The 17,803-nt window shown below is 39.0% G+C and overlaps 1 protein-coding gene across 1 annotated transcript in view; it reads right to left on the reverse strand.

The window, feature by feature from the left end:
* Positions 1–428: 428 nt before the first annotated feature.
* The window catches only part of ODAD2 (outer dynein arm docking complex subunit 2), an 87,015-nt gene continuing 69,640 nt past the window's right edge, over positions 429–17,803 (reverse strand). Inside the window, exon 19 of the mRNA XM_063128456.1 lies at positions 429–639. Coding sequence (XP_062984526.1) covers positions 526–639 — 114 coding nt within the window. The 3' untranslated portion in view covers positions 429–525. The remainder of the gene's footprint in view (positions 640–17,803) is intronic.

Here is a 17,803-nt window from a genome sequence, read left to right on the forward strand (position 1 = left end):
ATCTGTTTGAAGTACTTGTATAGTTCCAGATATGCAGTCCTCTCTGGAGATTTGTAACTACTCGAACAAGCAAAACCATAATGACAGAATGATTAGACAGGTTTAGGAGGAAGAGAATTGTTCAAGACACTCAGGAATGATAGTACAACCACAGAGTAAGGGAAAATATCTTTATTATGCCCATGACATACAAAAATGTATTTGAAATGGAAGTGGAGACACCATGTTGTTAAACTTAGGACATTTTTGGATATTCACTGGTGTACCTTTGGAACAAGGAAAATACTGTTCATTTTAAAATACACCCATAAAAGTTAAAATTGACACAATAAAACACACTTCTCTATGTTTAGTTTCACTTTTACTTCCGTTTTATTAATTTTGATTAGATATACATCACCTGCAAAAATAACTTAGAATACATATTTCTGGGGCATTCTAGCTTAGTGTTACCAGATTATGAGCTAGCATACTGCAGTATTAAAAATTAAATCTCTCAAGACCTGGTGCAAACTGTTTGGAGTTTCAGCCGTACTTTGCTTTCTCTGTAGCTAGAGCCAGCCTGCGGATGTTTGCTATGCAACCAGCCGCTGCTTCCTGTAGAGTTTCATCCGTAGAGCCTGCCATACCCAGCAGAAGCTTGTTAAAAAAAATAACAACAAAATGCAAGAAAAATAAAAAAATAAAAATGAGAATGAGCTCCAAACCAAAACCATTATACCAAAAATAAATTACTTTAAAATAACATGCCTACAGAAACACATCCAATAATGAATTAAAATAGCCATGTGTTCTACAGCTCTGGAATTAGGTTTTCAGGGCTGGATTCTCAACAGCCCATTTACAGAAAGAACAGTGGCCAAAAGCAGAGTTCCAAAAAGGACTCAACAGATAAATTTAAGATAAGCATATCAATGACTGCTAGACAGAAAGTTCAGATCATTTCTCATAAAGGTTGTCTGTATGCCTTTCACTGTTGGAAGCGGGAGTGCCTACCCTTTTTAAATGTCCTGATTGAAGCATCCAGATCTTGTCATTGGTCAAAGACTGGATTCTGGGCTAGATAATCCATTAGTATGACATAGTGTGACTGTTTTTATGTTTGTTCCACAAAATTATTCACAAAGATAAATCTGATTTCAGGGTCAGAGCCTTCCAGTCTGATTTTATTGCCATGCCATGCATCACTTTTTCCTAAGTGGAGATTACTTTCCACTTAGGAATAGTGTTTATTTTCTTACATATGTATTGTAGCATGTTATGTTCTACTGACGGCACACAGATGTCCAATTTGTCCAGCCCTAACAGAAAATATATCACATGGAAATTGAGCTCTGTGTAGGAAAACGTTGAGTAGCATATGAAGTGCTCCTAAGTACGGAAATAGATGTGATGCTCAAAGGCTGACACCAAAAATTACAGCCCTGTGTCATTTTCTTCATCCTATCCATGCAATGTTTAGCCAGATTTACCTCTGCCATGACATCATCACTTCACGTTTCCCCCTCCCCCCTCCCCATCATTGGCTGTTGCTGGTGCAGATGAATATATATGAGGAAACATGGAAAAGCCTTTCTAAAAGTTATTGTGGTGTGAGAGTGTGTATGTGTGGGATTCCACATGGGGTTACCATTTTCAGCAGCAGGCTTGTGTCAAGCATCAAATCCACCTTGGAACACATGAAATGCTTAGGACAACTGCACTTGGGAAATGTCTCAAAACTTGATGTTATGCAGACAGTATATAAGAACATATGAAGACCCATGCTGGGCAAGATCAAGGGTCCATCTAGTCCAGTATTCTGGTCATACACTGACCCATCAGCTGCCCACGGGAAACCCATAAGAAGGACATGAGTGCAACAGCACCCTTCCAGCCATGTTCCTCACCAACTGGTGTACATAGAAATACTGCCTCTGATACTGGAGCACATAGCCATCGTGATTAGTAGTCAATGACAGCCTTATCCTTCATGAATTTGTCTAACACGCTTTTAAAGCCATCCAGATTGGTAGCCATCACTATGTCTTGTGGCAGCACATGCCATAGTTTAATTATACAGTGTATGAAGAAGTACTTTTTTTTATCTGTCCTTAATCTCCCACCAACCAGCTTTGTGGGGTGACCCTAGTTTCTAGTATTATGAGAGAGGGAGAAAAATGTCTCCTCCACACCATGCATAATTCTTTGTACCTCTATAATGTCTCCCCTTACTCATTTCATTTATTATATTTCTATACTTCCCCCTGGTCAAAGCTCTCTGGGCGGTTCACTCGTGTTTTCTCCAAGCTAAACAAGCCCAGCTGTTGTAACCTTCCCTCATAAGGGAGTTGCTACAGCCCCTTGATCATTTTAGTTGCCTGTTACTGCATTTCCCCCCAACTCTATAGTATCTTTTTAAGTGTGGTGACTAGAACTGTACAAAGTATTCCAAGTGTAGTTGCACTACAGATTTGTATAAGGGCAGTGTGATATTGGCAGTTTTATTTTCAATTTCTTTCCTAATTATGCCTTACATGGAATTTGCTGTTTGCACACTGGGTTGAATTTTCATCAAGCTGTCCACCATAAACCCAAGATTTCTTCCTTGGTCAGTCACTGCTAACTCAGATCCCATCAGCTTATATTTGAAGTTGGGAATTTTTTTTGGCCCCAAGATACATCTCTTTACATTTGCTTACATTGAACCACATTTGCCATTTTGATGACATTTCTCCCAGTTTGGAGAGATCCTTTTGGAACTCTTCACAATCCCTTTTCATTTTAACCCTCCTAAATAATTTGGTATTATTAGCAAACTTGGCCACTTCACTGCTCTGTCCTAATTCCAGATCACTGAAAAGCACTGGCCCCAATACAGATCCTTGTGGGACCCCACTATTTGCATCCCTCCATTGGGAGAATTTATCATTTATTCCTACTCTGCTTGTTTGTCTTTAACCAGTTACTGATCCATAAGAGGACCTCTCCTCTTATTCCAAGTAAAAAATGTCTAGTGGATCACCCCTGTCCACATGTTTATTGTCATTCTCAAAGAACTCTAAAGGGTTAGTGAGACAGGACTTACATTTGTGGAAGTTATGTTGATTCTTTTTCAGCAGGGCTTGTTCTTCTACATGCTTACTAATTTTATCTGTAATAATGCTTTCAACCAATTTACCTAGAACAGACATTAAGCTAACTGGCCTGTAATTTCCCGGAGACCCCCGGATCCCTTTTTAAAAATTGGCATTACCTTAGCCATTTTCCAGTCCTCTGATACAGAGGCTGATCTTAGGCATATGTTGCATATTTTTGTTAGAAGATCAGCAATTTCATATTTGAGTTCTTCGAAAACTCTTAAGATGGATACCATCTGGGCCTTACGATTTGTTTACTTTCAATTTCACAATAAGGTTGAGAACTTCATGTTTTGTCACCAACATTTGCTTCAGTTCCTCAGATTCCCTTCCTGAAAACATCAGTTCAACAAAGGTATCTGTCCTATATCTTCTGCAGTGAAGACAGATAAAAAGAATTCATCCAGTTTCTCTGCAATCTCCTTATTCTACTTTAGTACTCTCCTTTAACACCATTGCCACCCAATGGTCCAACTGCCTCCCTAGCTGGTTTCCTGCTCCTGATATACTTAAAGAATTCTTTATTGTTGGCCTTGATGTTGTTGTTGCTCCTCAAAATGTTTTTTTGCATCTCTTATTGTATGAGTTCATCTCCTTTGTGCAAGCTTGTGCTTTCCATTGCTTTCCTCATTTGGGGAAGAGTTCTTTTCCCTAATTGCTTCCTTGACACTGCTCATTAACATGCCAGTGACCTCTTGGACTTGATGCTATTTTTCCTATCCTGCGATTCACATTCTAGATGAGCTTTTATTGTTCTGGTTTTAAGTAACCTCCAAGCCTTTTGAAGGGATTTAACTCTCTTGACTCCCCATTTCATCTCTCTTTTTACCAGTTCCCTCATTTTATAGAACTTTTTTCTTCTGAAGTCAAATGTATTGGACTTCCTTCGCAATTTTCAACTTAAATATATACCTATTGGTTCTTTGCAAACACAGTTCACAGAGAAAAATCAAATCTTATGAAAGGTTTAATTTAACTAAAGGTGTACAGAGACTTTTAAAAGTTATTTTGTTGAATCTAATGGCCAGAACATCCTTTCTGAACAATAACTAAACTTTGACTGGGCTACTTTTAACTGTAGCTGTCTCTTCTTAATCCCTTCATGATTTGTTTTCAGGCCATATATTATTGGTATATCATTGTACTTTGGCCAGCACCTGTGTTTATAAAGGTGTACAGAGACTTCTTTTCTGTTCATATTTTGTTTTGATCCTATTTACAATGAATTGTTTGTTTAATTATACTTGATATTTTTATATTAAAAAGAAAATGTTATAGCACATTGTTAAAAAGAAAAACTAATTCTAAAAAAAAAAGCAGCTTTATGGACATAAATAAACTCCTGACTTTGAATTATAGTGAAATGGTTGTTATTCATGAAATCTGTGTGTCATGAGCTTTCCAATGAAGTATGTTTCCAGAGAACTGGTCAATGGGAAGGCAGTAAAAAGGTTTGACCAACTTACTCCCGACTTTATGTAAGATGAAATCTGATAGCACCATGGTCACTGTTTCCTATTGGTTCATCAAGATTTACATCTCATATTAGGTCCTGTGCAACACCATTTAGGATTAAATCCAGGGTCACCTCCCCTCTGCTTGGTTCCATGACAAACTGTTCTAGGGCACAATCATTCAGGGGATCAAGAAATTCAACCTCTTTGTCATGACTGGAATATGCATTTATCCATTCAAGTGAAGTCACCCGTTATTACAACACTTCCTCATTTGGAGGCCTTCCTAATTTTGTTTTCCTTCTCAAGATCACCCTGAGCATTCTGGTCTCAGGGACAATAGCATATTTCTAGTACTAAATTTATTTTGGAGTAAAAATATTACAGTAGTGTTACAGGTGGAAATATTCAGGTTTGCGATTTATGATGAATTGTTTTAAACTTTGGCCTGTCAACAACTTTCTGATAACCAACAGCCCAGTTTTACTCTAATTTCCCCACACCCAGTGGAAATACTTTGAGAGTACAGGATCAACCACATGGCAGTATGCCTACTTAAAATCGTTGCTCTCCACCAATAAAAGGTTATTCCCAGTTTCTGTTGCAATTTTGTGGCAGCAAGTCCATGACACAACTGCATAACTATTTAACTTTAAGGAGCTACATGGAAACTCAGATTTCGGAAAGCCTCCCAAACTTTTAATGTGGCCTCAGGTATTTTGAAGTGCACACAGCCTTAATTAAAAACTTTTTTTTTCAGCCTGCAGCCCTCAGTATTCTGAATCCACCCAAACAACACTGAATCAAACCAGAAAAAATCTGTTATCACTCAATCCTTGTGCATATTTTATACTGCTACAGTATTACATAAAATTATGAACTGCTAAATATAAAAGCAGAAATTGGACGCAGACTTAAGAACTATACACTACCTTTCACTAACCTTCCAGTGGTGGGGAGACATGGATCACAGCTGCACACATATGGTACATGCTTATGGAGATCAAAGCATTTTATACCTCAGGAAGTATTTGTGTTAGACTAATGCAGAGAATAAGCATCTTGCCAGTCACCTCTCACCTTCTGACCTCTAAATATAACTTGTAAAAACATTCCATTTTCTTACTTGAATCCCATTTTTAAAATGGTTTGTACAAATTTAGCACAAAGTTCATAGAATTATAGAATTTCAAGATGCAAAGCTTTCAAGGGAAGATGTTGCTAGATGGTCAGCTAGACAAACTCAACAGTGTTAAAGCAGGATCTGCTTTAATTCAAAACATCCTTAGCAGATTTACCTATATCATTAAAAGACACTCCAATTGTAGTTTGCTGCAAGGAAAAAGGATAACTCTGCATCTCCCAGAATGCAGGACACGGAATAACGGGCTCAAGTTAAAGGAAGCCAGATTCCAGCTGGACATCAGGAAAAACTTCCTGACTGTTAGAGCAGTACGACAATGGAACCAGTTACCTAGGGAGGTTGTGGGCTCTCCCACACTAGAGGCCTTCAAGAGGCAGCTGGACAACTATCTGTCAGGGATGCTTTAGGGTGGATTCCTGCACTGAGCAGGGGGTTGGACTCGATGGCCTTGTAGGCCCCTTCCAACTCTGCTATTCTATGATTCTATGATCAACCCCAGCACTGCCTATATAACAAGATCTGAGTCAAAAGACAAGACCAACAGAACAACCTGTAAATGGCTAGGATGAGATGAAAAGAGCAGAACTTGAGAGCATTGACAATACATGGGACACCACCAACTGATTCCTCAGCTCCATCTGTAGGCCGATGGCAAGCTAAATTTAGAACAACGCACTTTGGAAAAGCCAAAGACTCCCAGAACCACCAGGCAATCTGCTTATGTGAGACTTCTCTCCCGATCCACAATATGGTAATACCTCATTTGACATTGAAAGTGAGAATGCCTCAACTCCAAATATGAGGCCCTCTGCTGCCAACCAATTTACAAGATAATTAACAAGTGATAAGTTTAATACACGAGAATGTCATTATCCATTAATGGAAACTGCTTGCACGAGATGCACTTCTTAAATACAATGCAGTGCTGTGATTTAAAGTGACATGTACTGGAAGATACACAAGTCTGAACTATATGACAACTGTTGTCATACTGTATGGAAGAACACCAGAATTCTACACGTTTTCATGACAGTAAGAATCAGCCTAACTGACCCCAGTCCCCTCCCCTGAGCTTTTCCACACAGGGTTGTTGTTTTTAATATAATCGATGCACAGCTGTTAATTATTCCTTGTTTCTATAACCATTAATTAAATTAACATCGTTCCATAATTGCAGATCCAATCTAGCTGATATGGGGAGTATTGGAATGTTGCCACTGACATCAACTGATAGAGGACAAGACCCTCAGCTCTGAAGTGACTGCATTGCTTTTCTCAGTTTCTTCCCATCAGTCTCTCTTCATGTTTGTTGAAGTGCCTTCCTCCATGCAACTCCTGAAATGTCACCACCTATTTTTGTTTCTGCCATGAACTACAATTCTGATCAACTTTAATTGCAACATGGTCCCTCAGGCATGCAGCAATTTTCCTGAGAACCTTACAGATGAGTTAAAGGCAGAACTATTTCATGTGCCTGATTCAAAACCAAAAGTATGCATGTACATAGTGTACATACAGTGGTTTCAATAAAGCCTTAAGTTTGACATTTTGGAACAAGGAAAACACAGGCTATTTATAATTATAGCCTGTATGTTCACAGCAGATCTTTTGCTTTCTTTAAGGTTCTGAATGATGAACCCCAAACATAATTTCTCCAGTAATAATCCTTTGGCTGATTATGGCTTCGTAACCAATTCATTCCACCAAATTCCTGTGACCAAAACAGTATTTTTGAGGTATGTTATTTAGTAGCAGTAACAGAAGTGCTTCTTCCCAGTCAAGTCTCTATAAAACAATTCTATTTTTTTGTTCATTTCATTGTTTTTCCTTTTCAAGGCCACTTTTTTTTCTGCTTGTGGGGAGAAGCCCCAAAAAGGTAAAACTGCGATATGACAAGCACAGGCACAAGCTGAATGGCTGCCTCCCCAGGAAAAGGCAAAAAAACAAGGGACCAAGGGACCCGAGAGGCGCGGGTGCCCCGGTGCTCCTCCTCACCTGCAAACCCCACTCTCACTCCTTCGCGTGAAGATAAGGCGAAGGAGCGCAAACATGAGTCTTTGAGGGCTCACGGCGCCAATGTGCCATCGTCAAGACGAAATCTCCAACCATGTCTAATACTAGAGAGTTTAATAAAGACTGATGGTTCCTAGCTTGCTTGAATGTTTTTTTTAAAAAAAGCTCTCACTTTACTGTGGCTGCTGGATTTCCCTATAACAATCACAGCCAATTGTTTCTGAGTGATGCTAGAAATTAATGATTACATTTTTCTTTTCCAATTTAGTATCTTGCTTCTCCCACATGCTATTTTACCAAAAATATGTCAAATTCCTTGTACTGTGATCTTCTAATGAGCAAGAGGATAGGAATAGTAGCTATACTCAAACAGAACATTTTACATGGTTTTTTTTTTATAATACAACATAAAAGAAAAAATTGTCTTGAATAAAAACATATGGTGGAAACCCATCCAAAAAAGTATCAATCTAGATGCAGCCAATGTTTGCTTTCAACACTGTACTGAAGACTGGAAACACTTGAGGCACCCACGTTTGTGCGTTGTTTTACATATGTAATTTGCCAGTGAAAAAACTTCGCATTTGATTAAATGATAAATACAACAATGTGTGGTGCAATCCAAAATAGTTAAGGTAAAAACTCAGTTACCATTTCATTGCTACTTAAACCCAGTGCTCTTTACTTCTTCTCAATGAACAAAAGACGAACACAATATCTGGAATGCACATGCTGCAAAAAGAGAATTAGTCCTCCAACACCACGGTCGAAAGTGAATAGATTCCAGCCGAAAATGGACACTGGGAAATACCTCTTTGGAATAAAATCAAACCTAACTATTGGCAAACAATCAGAGGATGCATTAAGCCGAGATGCTCACTAATCCCTTATCCCAGAACAAACAGGAGATGTCAGAAGGTGGATCGATTGGGCTGCTTGCCTTCTCTTGATTCTCTCTTAGGAGCACTTATAGTAAGGAGTCTCATGGTCTACTCTAATAAAATAGTCAGAGACACACTGGATTTTGACACCTTTCAAAAATGGGTACCTTAAGATCTGTAATTTCTCATTTATTTAGTTAAATGACTGTAATGTACCCATCAATGGCCAAATCAATTTTTGTAAAATGTAATGCTACAAAATGTCAATATATGGGTTGGTCTCAGATATGGTCTCTTTAAAGGTATTTTCACACGTGAGGTTTAAATTGCCTTCAAACCTCTTGTGTGTTATTTGTGAATGTTGTTAATGCAGGATACGACAGGAAGGTAAACTGGACCCCCTAGTCATGTAGGTTTTACATTCATGCTAGTCCTTAAACCAATTAAACTTTTTTAAAAAACCCCACACACAAAATGGTGTGAGTCCTTCCTAGGAAATAACAATGGCAAATAATCAAGGTTACTCCTTTTTCATCCTCAGCATAGCAAAACTAAGATTAAAATCTTAATAGAGATGGGGACTAACCAAGAGGGTAAGATTATGATTCCATCATGCCTCATGGAGATGTCCATGATCTTATCTTTATTTTTTTTAACACTCCATGACCTCCCACTGTAATTTCCAGCCAGTCTCCAATATTCCATGCTTGGGCAAGGTGTTGGAGCATGTGATGGCATCTCAGCTCCAGGGGTTTCTGGATGAGGCAGATTATTTGGCTCCATTTCAATATGGCTTCAATCCTGGTTACGGGACTGAGACTGCTTTAGTTGCCTTGGTGGACAATCTATGCTGGGAACTGGGAGTATGTCCCTGTTGATTCTGTTGGATCTCTCAGTGGCTTCCAATTCCATTGACAATAGTATCTTTCTGGACTGCCTGTCTGCAATGGGACTTGAAGACACTGTTTTAATCTGGTTCCATTTCTTCTTGGAGGGATGGTTTCAGAAAGTGGTGTTGGGTGACTGTAGTGTCCCTCAGGGTTCCATTTTGTTCCCTATGCTATTTAATATATACATGAAAGCACTTTGAAAGATCATCTTGAGTTTTGGGATTTAGTGCCACTCTTCTGTTGGTAACACCCAACTTTATATCTCTTTTCTAACTTTCTATCTCCTTTTCATCTAAATCCAGGGAAGCTGTTCAAATTCTAAATCAGGGCCTGGTGTTAGTAATGGACTGGACGAGGGAAAACAAATAGAAGCTTAATCCAGATAAGACAGAGGCAGGCAGATCAGGTAACAGGGATTCAACCTATGTTGGCTGGGATTACATTCTCCCTGAAGACTCAGGTTTGCAGTTCAGGTGTACTGCTGGATTCAGCCCTGAACCTGAATGCCCAGGTTTATTTATTCATTTATTTATTTGTGGCATTTATATACTGCTAAATATAGTAAAATCTCTCAGGGGGTTCACTGGTGGCCAGGCATATATTTCCACAATTAAGCTAGTGGATCTACTGCATCCTTTCCTAGAGATGTCTAATTGGGCCATGGTGACACATACCTTAAATTACATCCTGTTTAGACTACTGTAATATGCTCTAAATGGTGCTGCCTTTGAGAAGTGTTTGAATACTTCAGCTGATCTTGAATGCTGTGGCCAGATTTGTTGACTGGAGCTGGTGATAGGGACCGTGTGACTCCCTTGTTACAACACCTTCTCTAGCTACTGGCCTGTTTCCGGACACAGTTCCACGTGCTGGTATGAACTACAAAGCTCTACATAACTTGAGATCAAGCTATTTGAAAGACTACTTTCACACAAAGACTACTTTAGAGCGAGGCTCTTCTCCCGCCATTATCAGAGGCACATGCAGCAGGAACATGGGAGAAGGCCTTCTTGGTGGCTGCTCCTAGACTTTGGAACTCCCTGCCAAAGGAAGCCAGGCTAGCTCCATCTTTATTATCCTTCCATCAGCAGGCAAAGACATGTTTATTTAGGGAGGGTTTGGGCTGAAGTACTGAAGATTACCTAAGTAGATGCGCTGCTGAAGTATGTTTTTATCCAGTGAGCACTTTTCCCCTCTCCTTTTTATTGATGTGTTCTATTGGATGTTTATATTGCAAGCCTTTTCACTAAGACTGTTAAATTTATATCCTGCCTTTCCACTAAGAATGGTCCTCGAGCCAAGTAACATCTTAGTGGAAAGGCATGATATAAATTCAATAAATAAATATCAAACAAATGTAACCACTGACACACATAACGGCAAGACTGGAGAAAGATGGGGGGGGGGGAGAGAAGCAGAACAAAAAGGCAGGAAGTCATCAGAAGTAATAGTGGACTGCTGTAGCAGGGGCAAGAAACAGTAGGAATGAAAGGAACCAGGAATGATGAGAAGCTTTGAACCTGCCTAGAGGACAATAGAGCCTGGAAAACGGGTAGGGTGTCCCTCTCACATTCATTAGTTTCCACGATTACAGATCATTTCCCTTGCTACACAGAAGTCAAGGGAACAACAACAATAATAATTTATATAGTGCTTCCGAACGAAGCGCTGTACATGAGATAAAATAGGTTGGGAGTTTAGAAAAATGGAATAAATACAATAATTCTAATAAAAGACCTTAACTGAAATTAAAAAGAATATAGCAATAAAACCTTTAAAACCCATATAAAATGTGTCGTGGCCACCACAAAAACCATCAGCATGCTTTATCTCAGGAACAACCAGCCAACCCGCTCTATTAAAAAAGGTTTTCAGACCCTTCTTAAACACATCCAAACTCTCAGTCAACCGCAAACTGTTACGCGATGTGCTCTCGTTAGTCTTTGATGAAGGAGGAAGGAAGGAATCTACAATCAGGAAAGCAGCTGAGAGGGGGCCATACTTGGCCTACGAATAACACAGTTTAAGGCAGTGGGCACAAACACACTGGTTTGCTAACTGCAGGTCTTTCCCCTTTCTTCATGCAATTTATTTATTATATATATTATATATATATTTATATATCACCCCATAGCCGAAGCTCTCTGGGCGGCTTACAAAAGTTAAAAACAGTAAACATTAAAAATATAAAAAAATTTAAACACAGTAGAGTTCCATTTGTTCTGCTAGTGCGTATGGAGAATAGAGACGGGTGTGTGAACAGGCAAAACATTGATAAGGGGTCAGATTTAGATGTGAGGAACAATAAAGTCTAGGGAAGGGAGAAGTGTGACGCCACACCATCAGCACTTGCCCTGACTGCAAATCCTGTGTCTTTCTTGCATTATTGCTCCATAGTCTTGAATGGAGAAGGGGGCAGTGCTACAGTCAGGGGAATGACTGATGGGAGTTGGGGGGAAAGAGATGCTACCAGGCATAAATGTTCAGCTAAAGACCGGTTTGAGAACTATTAGTTTACATCATTAAATACCAGAAGGTTGGAGTTTATATATGGCTCTAAGAGTTTTGGCACAAACTTAGGGGATACAAAATTCATCCCCTGAAAAGCAATAGGCAGTTCTGATGATCCAGAAAACATGAAGCCAAAAGTCTTTTAACATACTTTCAACTAAAGTGTTTTTTCAATTTGATTTTTATGTTATTGTATTTTTTGAGAGATTGTTAACACACAAAGGCACTTGGCCGGACAAACAGGACAAAGTTCTTTGTGAGATCACACACAAACACACACACAACACAACACTTGTTTCAGTTCACTGGAAACTCATTTTACTAAGATTAAAAGAGGAGCCAGGTTACTTACCATATGTAATAAGCATTAGGGAGAGTAGATTTTGCCAGACCTATTGCTTTTCTCCTTGCAATGTACATTTGCTCTAGTCTTACCCATGGGACACACCTTCTCCAACTATTGCCATCTCCTCCTCATCTTTTATCTGCCTTAGGTTTTCTTTTCCATATTTATTTCAATTGCTGTATATTTTTGTGAGCATGCATTTCCTCCTTTGTATAGATTAATGTATGGAAGGAAAGGTATGGCAAATTTGGAGCACAGGCACTAAGCAGAGTTCTTCTTTTCCAAGTCCTAACATTCTGAAAGCATTTTATTACTCTGAATGCTTTTCCAGTTCATATTTAAAAGAGCTATCTAAAGACTGCATAAAGTACAGGTCTAAAATACTCAATAGCTGCACAAAAGCTTTTTTCATCTGACATAAAAGAAAAATAGAAGTGCTCATAATTCAGATGTGTATTGGTGTTGTTCATTAAAGTACTGGGCCGGATCTACACTACTGCTTTAAAGCACTTTAAAGTGCTTTATAACAGTTTTGAAAACGGTATATGGAGTTTGTCCTGGGTTCCAACAGTTGTCAAAACTGTTATAACGTGCTTTAAAGTGCTTTAAAGCAGTAGTGTAGATCCTGCCTGGGTGAGGAGATTCAGTGGATAGCTTGGTAAACAAAACAATTAATATAGACTTGTATATGAGTCTCTCCTCCTCTCCATCACTACCAGTTAAGATCACCAGAGGAAAGCTTTTAGCCAATACTCCATTTTGAAGAACTTTGTTTATGGGAGCATGAACTGGTGGCAACACATCTGTGGAATATCCTCCACAGAGACACCCATCTAGCTATTCTGTTGAGTATAGGAGGCTTACTTGGACTCATTTGTTCCAAGAGACATTCAGTGAAGACTACAGCTGTTATTCTTTTTTACTGTATTGGTTATGGTTGCATTGACAGTATAATATTGTGTCTGATTTTAAGAGTACAACGCGCAATAAATAAATAAATACTCCTAGAGATGCAAAATCCAATTTTTAAAGTATTTGATCTTCCATGCTCCTCCACTCACAGGATCTATGCAGGTCCAGTTTCTGGTGATTGCTTACTTTCTGTGGGATGTAGAGTGGCCCTATGTTACCTTTTACACAGAACAGTCCTCTATATGAAAGGCTGCCAGAGTACTGTCCTCTATTTTGAAGGTGTCCTCTATTTGAAGTCCAAGTCCAAGACTGGTTAAAAATAAAAAGCCATCAGAAGGAACAGCTGGGTCTTGAAAGTTGCCTATCAACAGCAGCTGGATAGAAGTCTGAGCAGACACACAGCTCACCTCATCACAGTCATCCTCACTATGGTGAGATGTGTTGTATTTCTGTTTAAATTAAATTTCTAAATTTGCAAATATAAATTTGCATTGAAAATTTAAGTGTATTTTGTGTGCATTTCCTCTTTTTTTGGCACTTCATAAGTAGTGGAATGGGTCTGTTTTTTTCATAAACCTATGTTCCTTCTAACAATTACAATGCTACGGTATTTTTTTTCTAAAACTATTTGATCATTTTTATGTCATGGTGTCACTTTCAAAATACACTCCTAAATATGCAGCTGCATTCTCAGCCCTGTGGATATAGCTCTAGCTCTCTTCAAATAGATATAGTTAGGTCTTTTAGGCTGCAATCCTACATCCACTTAACTGGGATTACATCCCATTGAATTCAATGGCACTTACTTCTGAGTAGACATGTATAGGGTTGCACTATTAAACATTTTTGCTCTAAATTACCAAAGTGCTGAATTTTGATTATGAAAGACCTGTTTTCAAATCTCAGCTTAGCCTTAGGTTACATGGGGTGGCCTTGGCCAAGTTATTATCTTTCAGCTGTATGGAGTTTAATAGTACCCTTCAGCTAGATACATGCCCCTAAAATGGAGACATACATCAAGAAAATGGAGAGCCTAGAATACTAAACCAAAGTGAGCTTTAAAACCTCTGTAAAACAGGGTGCTTCCAGACAGGGGGCCTCTAGCACTATCTCTCAAAAGGCATTCTACACTATTTCATCTTTCCCCCTTAGCATATTTTCTATTTTAAAAAAAGGAAAAGAAAAGAAGATGGAAGCAACATTTGGAAAACACGGGAAACTAACACATGGAAGATGCTGTCACCCCTCCCCTAAAATACCATGAACAAGGCTGGGTGATTGCACAATAAAAGCATTGTCTGGAAGCACTCCCAAAACACAAAGTCAAGAGCACCAGGTGCCCCCTGACCATTCAACAATAACTAACATAACTTTAAATGTCTGAAACGTTAACGTGCTAGGAAAAAAATCCAATACAGTCTTACTAACAAAACAAAGGGGGGGGACACTTAATGGAGGTTAAAGTGTAAAAGCTGGGTTGAATAAAATCTCAAATTCATATATCCTGCAGAATTCTGCAGGCTTAAGAACGTCAAAAATCTTATTTGAAATGTTTGCCCACCTGTAGAATAGATTTGAACAGAAGATTTGCAACTTTCATATTCAGGGCCCTATCCCGTCCTAAATTGCCCCACCATCTGCTGGACTTCAGAACTTTTACAAGACTGAAGATGTTTAAAGCTGCTCCATGACCCAGAGACCACAAATAGATATATAACCTTCACCACTTGCTTGGAGCCTGCCAAGCTACCAGCTATCAAAGAAGAAACAAAGAAAGAAATGCATTCCTTTCCTCTGCGTCTACAAAGACATGAATGAAGACCTTTCTTGTAAAAGTAAGATTCTCCTCCCCTATCTGTTTTGCTTTCACAAAAGTAAATATATCTAACAGCTGCTTTTTACATATACATTCACACAAACACCCCGAACCTGGTCAGATACCCTAAAATGTATTTGTGTGGCACCACTGAGATGGTCACATCTAGACTCTTTGGAAAGTCACTCCCCAAAACTTGTAAAGATCCCGTTGTTTTGGAAGAAGGTATCTGTAAATACATGTTAATGTTTCACTAAGAGTTCTCACCGTGCTAGTTCAATAGCTTCAAATTTTATCTAATTGGTGAAATTAAATTTGCTGTTTTCAGGCAGAAATGTATCATATTTTCAAGGGATGCCAAAAAGACTAGTCAAGAAGTCTGAAATACCATTTTTATTGTTATTTCTTATGTTCAGCTTCTGTGAATAGTTTCTTTTGCAAGGAAACTATTTTTGCTGAGCTCATTGCCAAAAGTAATTACCTGGCACCCTGCCTCGGTGTGCTAAGCCCAATAGCTGCCAGTTAGAAGAAACTCATTTTATTAACTGTACACTTAATTTTTGTAATGATAGAATTGTTGACAAATAATGTTCCTGTGGGAGTTCTCTCCCTGCCCCTCTACATCAGATTAAAAAGGATCTTGGTCAGCTTGCAAACGCTATGTGTGGTATTCGAAGTGCACACTGGGGCTGCTCTGGTCCATTTTACAAGCTGCAGTTTCCCCCTTAATCTTCCGGAAAGTCCACTTGTGTACATCACGGGCCTTTTCAGAGCTGTATGTGATGCAGCACAGGGAGATACACAGGATGGAAAATCAGTGAGTCGTCTGTGCATGCATGAAAATGGTTTCCACTTGTGCATAGGACTCTCTGGATCACAGCCCGATTTTTTTAATTTTATTATTTTTTTTACAAATTCTCCTAAACTGAAATTTGTCTTAAGACAATTGCAAGAAGCTGTTCAGTGTATTTCTGTGGTTTAGAAAAACTGCCAAGTCGGAAGAAAAGGACATTCCCTGCATTCTCTGAAGTAAGATAAATACAGAAGAGAAGCCTAGATGAAAGATGGAACTGTTATCTATGGTCCGTGCCAGATTCTTCGGCTTTTTGGCAAATTCTGTTAAAGCTGGAAGAGTCAACGAGCAGCAACCTTTTCCATTTAAAATGAGCAGTATATATTTGGGTTTAGCATACCTTGTTTATACATTCTGAACCTTCAAAACTGTCTATTTAAAAATGTTTTAATGATTCCTTCTGTACAAATTGGCTGCAGCTCCATTTATTTGAAACGGCTCATTTATCACCAAAAGAGCTGCAGGGCACAGCTTCTGTTGAACTGCTCCAACAAACCTACAGCTTAGTGGGACAGGCTTCTTTTTATAAGACTAAGAGATATTCAGAACATGCCAAGATGAGGATGCCAGTATCCAAATTTGTTATCCAAATGTTCCTAAATTAGAAACTTACCAAAGCAAAGGCTAAAACCAACAATAAGCTCATCACTATTACTGCTACCATCTCTTACCAGGGATTACACAGACAATGGTCTGGTTCACACATGCTGTGTTTGCTGGGCACTTGACACCTGACTGCTGAATGCATAAACTAACTCCACTACTGAAAGGCATTGCTTTAGAGGCGACATGAGCCGATAGGTACATTCTTTTGAATGATATCTGTGATGGCCCATTCACACATGTGAGCCATCAAGTGATGGACATGCCTGTGTAAAGCAGCCCTCTATCACAGGAACATAGGAAAGAAAGGAACGCTCTGAGTAGAGCAAGTGTGAAATCTGGGGCTCCTTTCAGGACATCCCGTTGTTCTGAAGCAGCAACGCGTTTCACAAGCATATCTCACTAGAACATTTTGCAAAGTTTTCAGAAAGTTTACTAATAATTATGTTCTTATCTATATAACAGTTTACCCCTCAAAGGTTATGCCATGGAAGAGGCTCTTTATTGCAACAGCAAAGAGCCAAAGTTTTCTGAACAGTGTCCACCACTATGGACGTGAATTAAAGTAATATATGTAGAATGTGTACCTTTGGGGCACAACATATTACAACATAACAACCACAAATCATACATACTAAACAAGGTTCTGTAAATTCCGTAACTGTGACAGTTGCTTTGGCTATCTTCTCACCATTGGCTCCATCCTCTGCTGTGGACAGCCATCCATCTGCTTCATAGCCCGATAAGGTACTGTGGCCTGATGCCTCTTACTGATGCCCTAGACAGCAATAGTAACCACTAGACAACACTCCTGCCTGCTATTCGGCAATGCTTCACACACCCCACTACATATGAAGCTCTTCTAATGTAAAACCATTGCCATGATTGTCTCAAGCATAAAAAGAAACAAAAATCACTTAGTAGATGGGTTGGTGTTCAGACTTAAAGACTGAGGAAAAGTGGAAAGTGTTGCAAGTGACACTTGTTGCAAGTGTTGCAACAAGTATTCTCCCAGTATTTTAACACTTAATTTGGCAGTTAATTGTGGGATGGCTACAATATAATCAAACACTTATTTTGTGTTTAAGAGAATTACTGAAAACTCTGAGCTTTTAAAAAGTTAAATAGTTTTTTCACCAATAAGAATACTATAAAAACCAGCACTCTGTTCACACAGTTGCCAACGAGCCATTGGCCAGGGACCAACAAGGCAGGACATTGTGCAAGAGCACCCCCCATCCATGTTCCCCAGCAAGTGGTG

This window comes from Elgaria multicarinata, chromosome 1 (assembly GCF_023053635.1).
Source record: "Elgaria multicarinata webbii isolate HBS135686 ecotype San Diego chromosome 1, rElgMul1.1.pri, whole genome shotgun sequence".
NCBI classification, from domain to species: domain Eukaryota; kingdom Metazoa; phylum Chordata; class Lepidosauria; order Squamata; family Anguidae; genus Elgaria; species Elgaria multicarinata.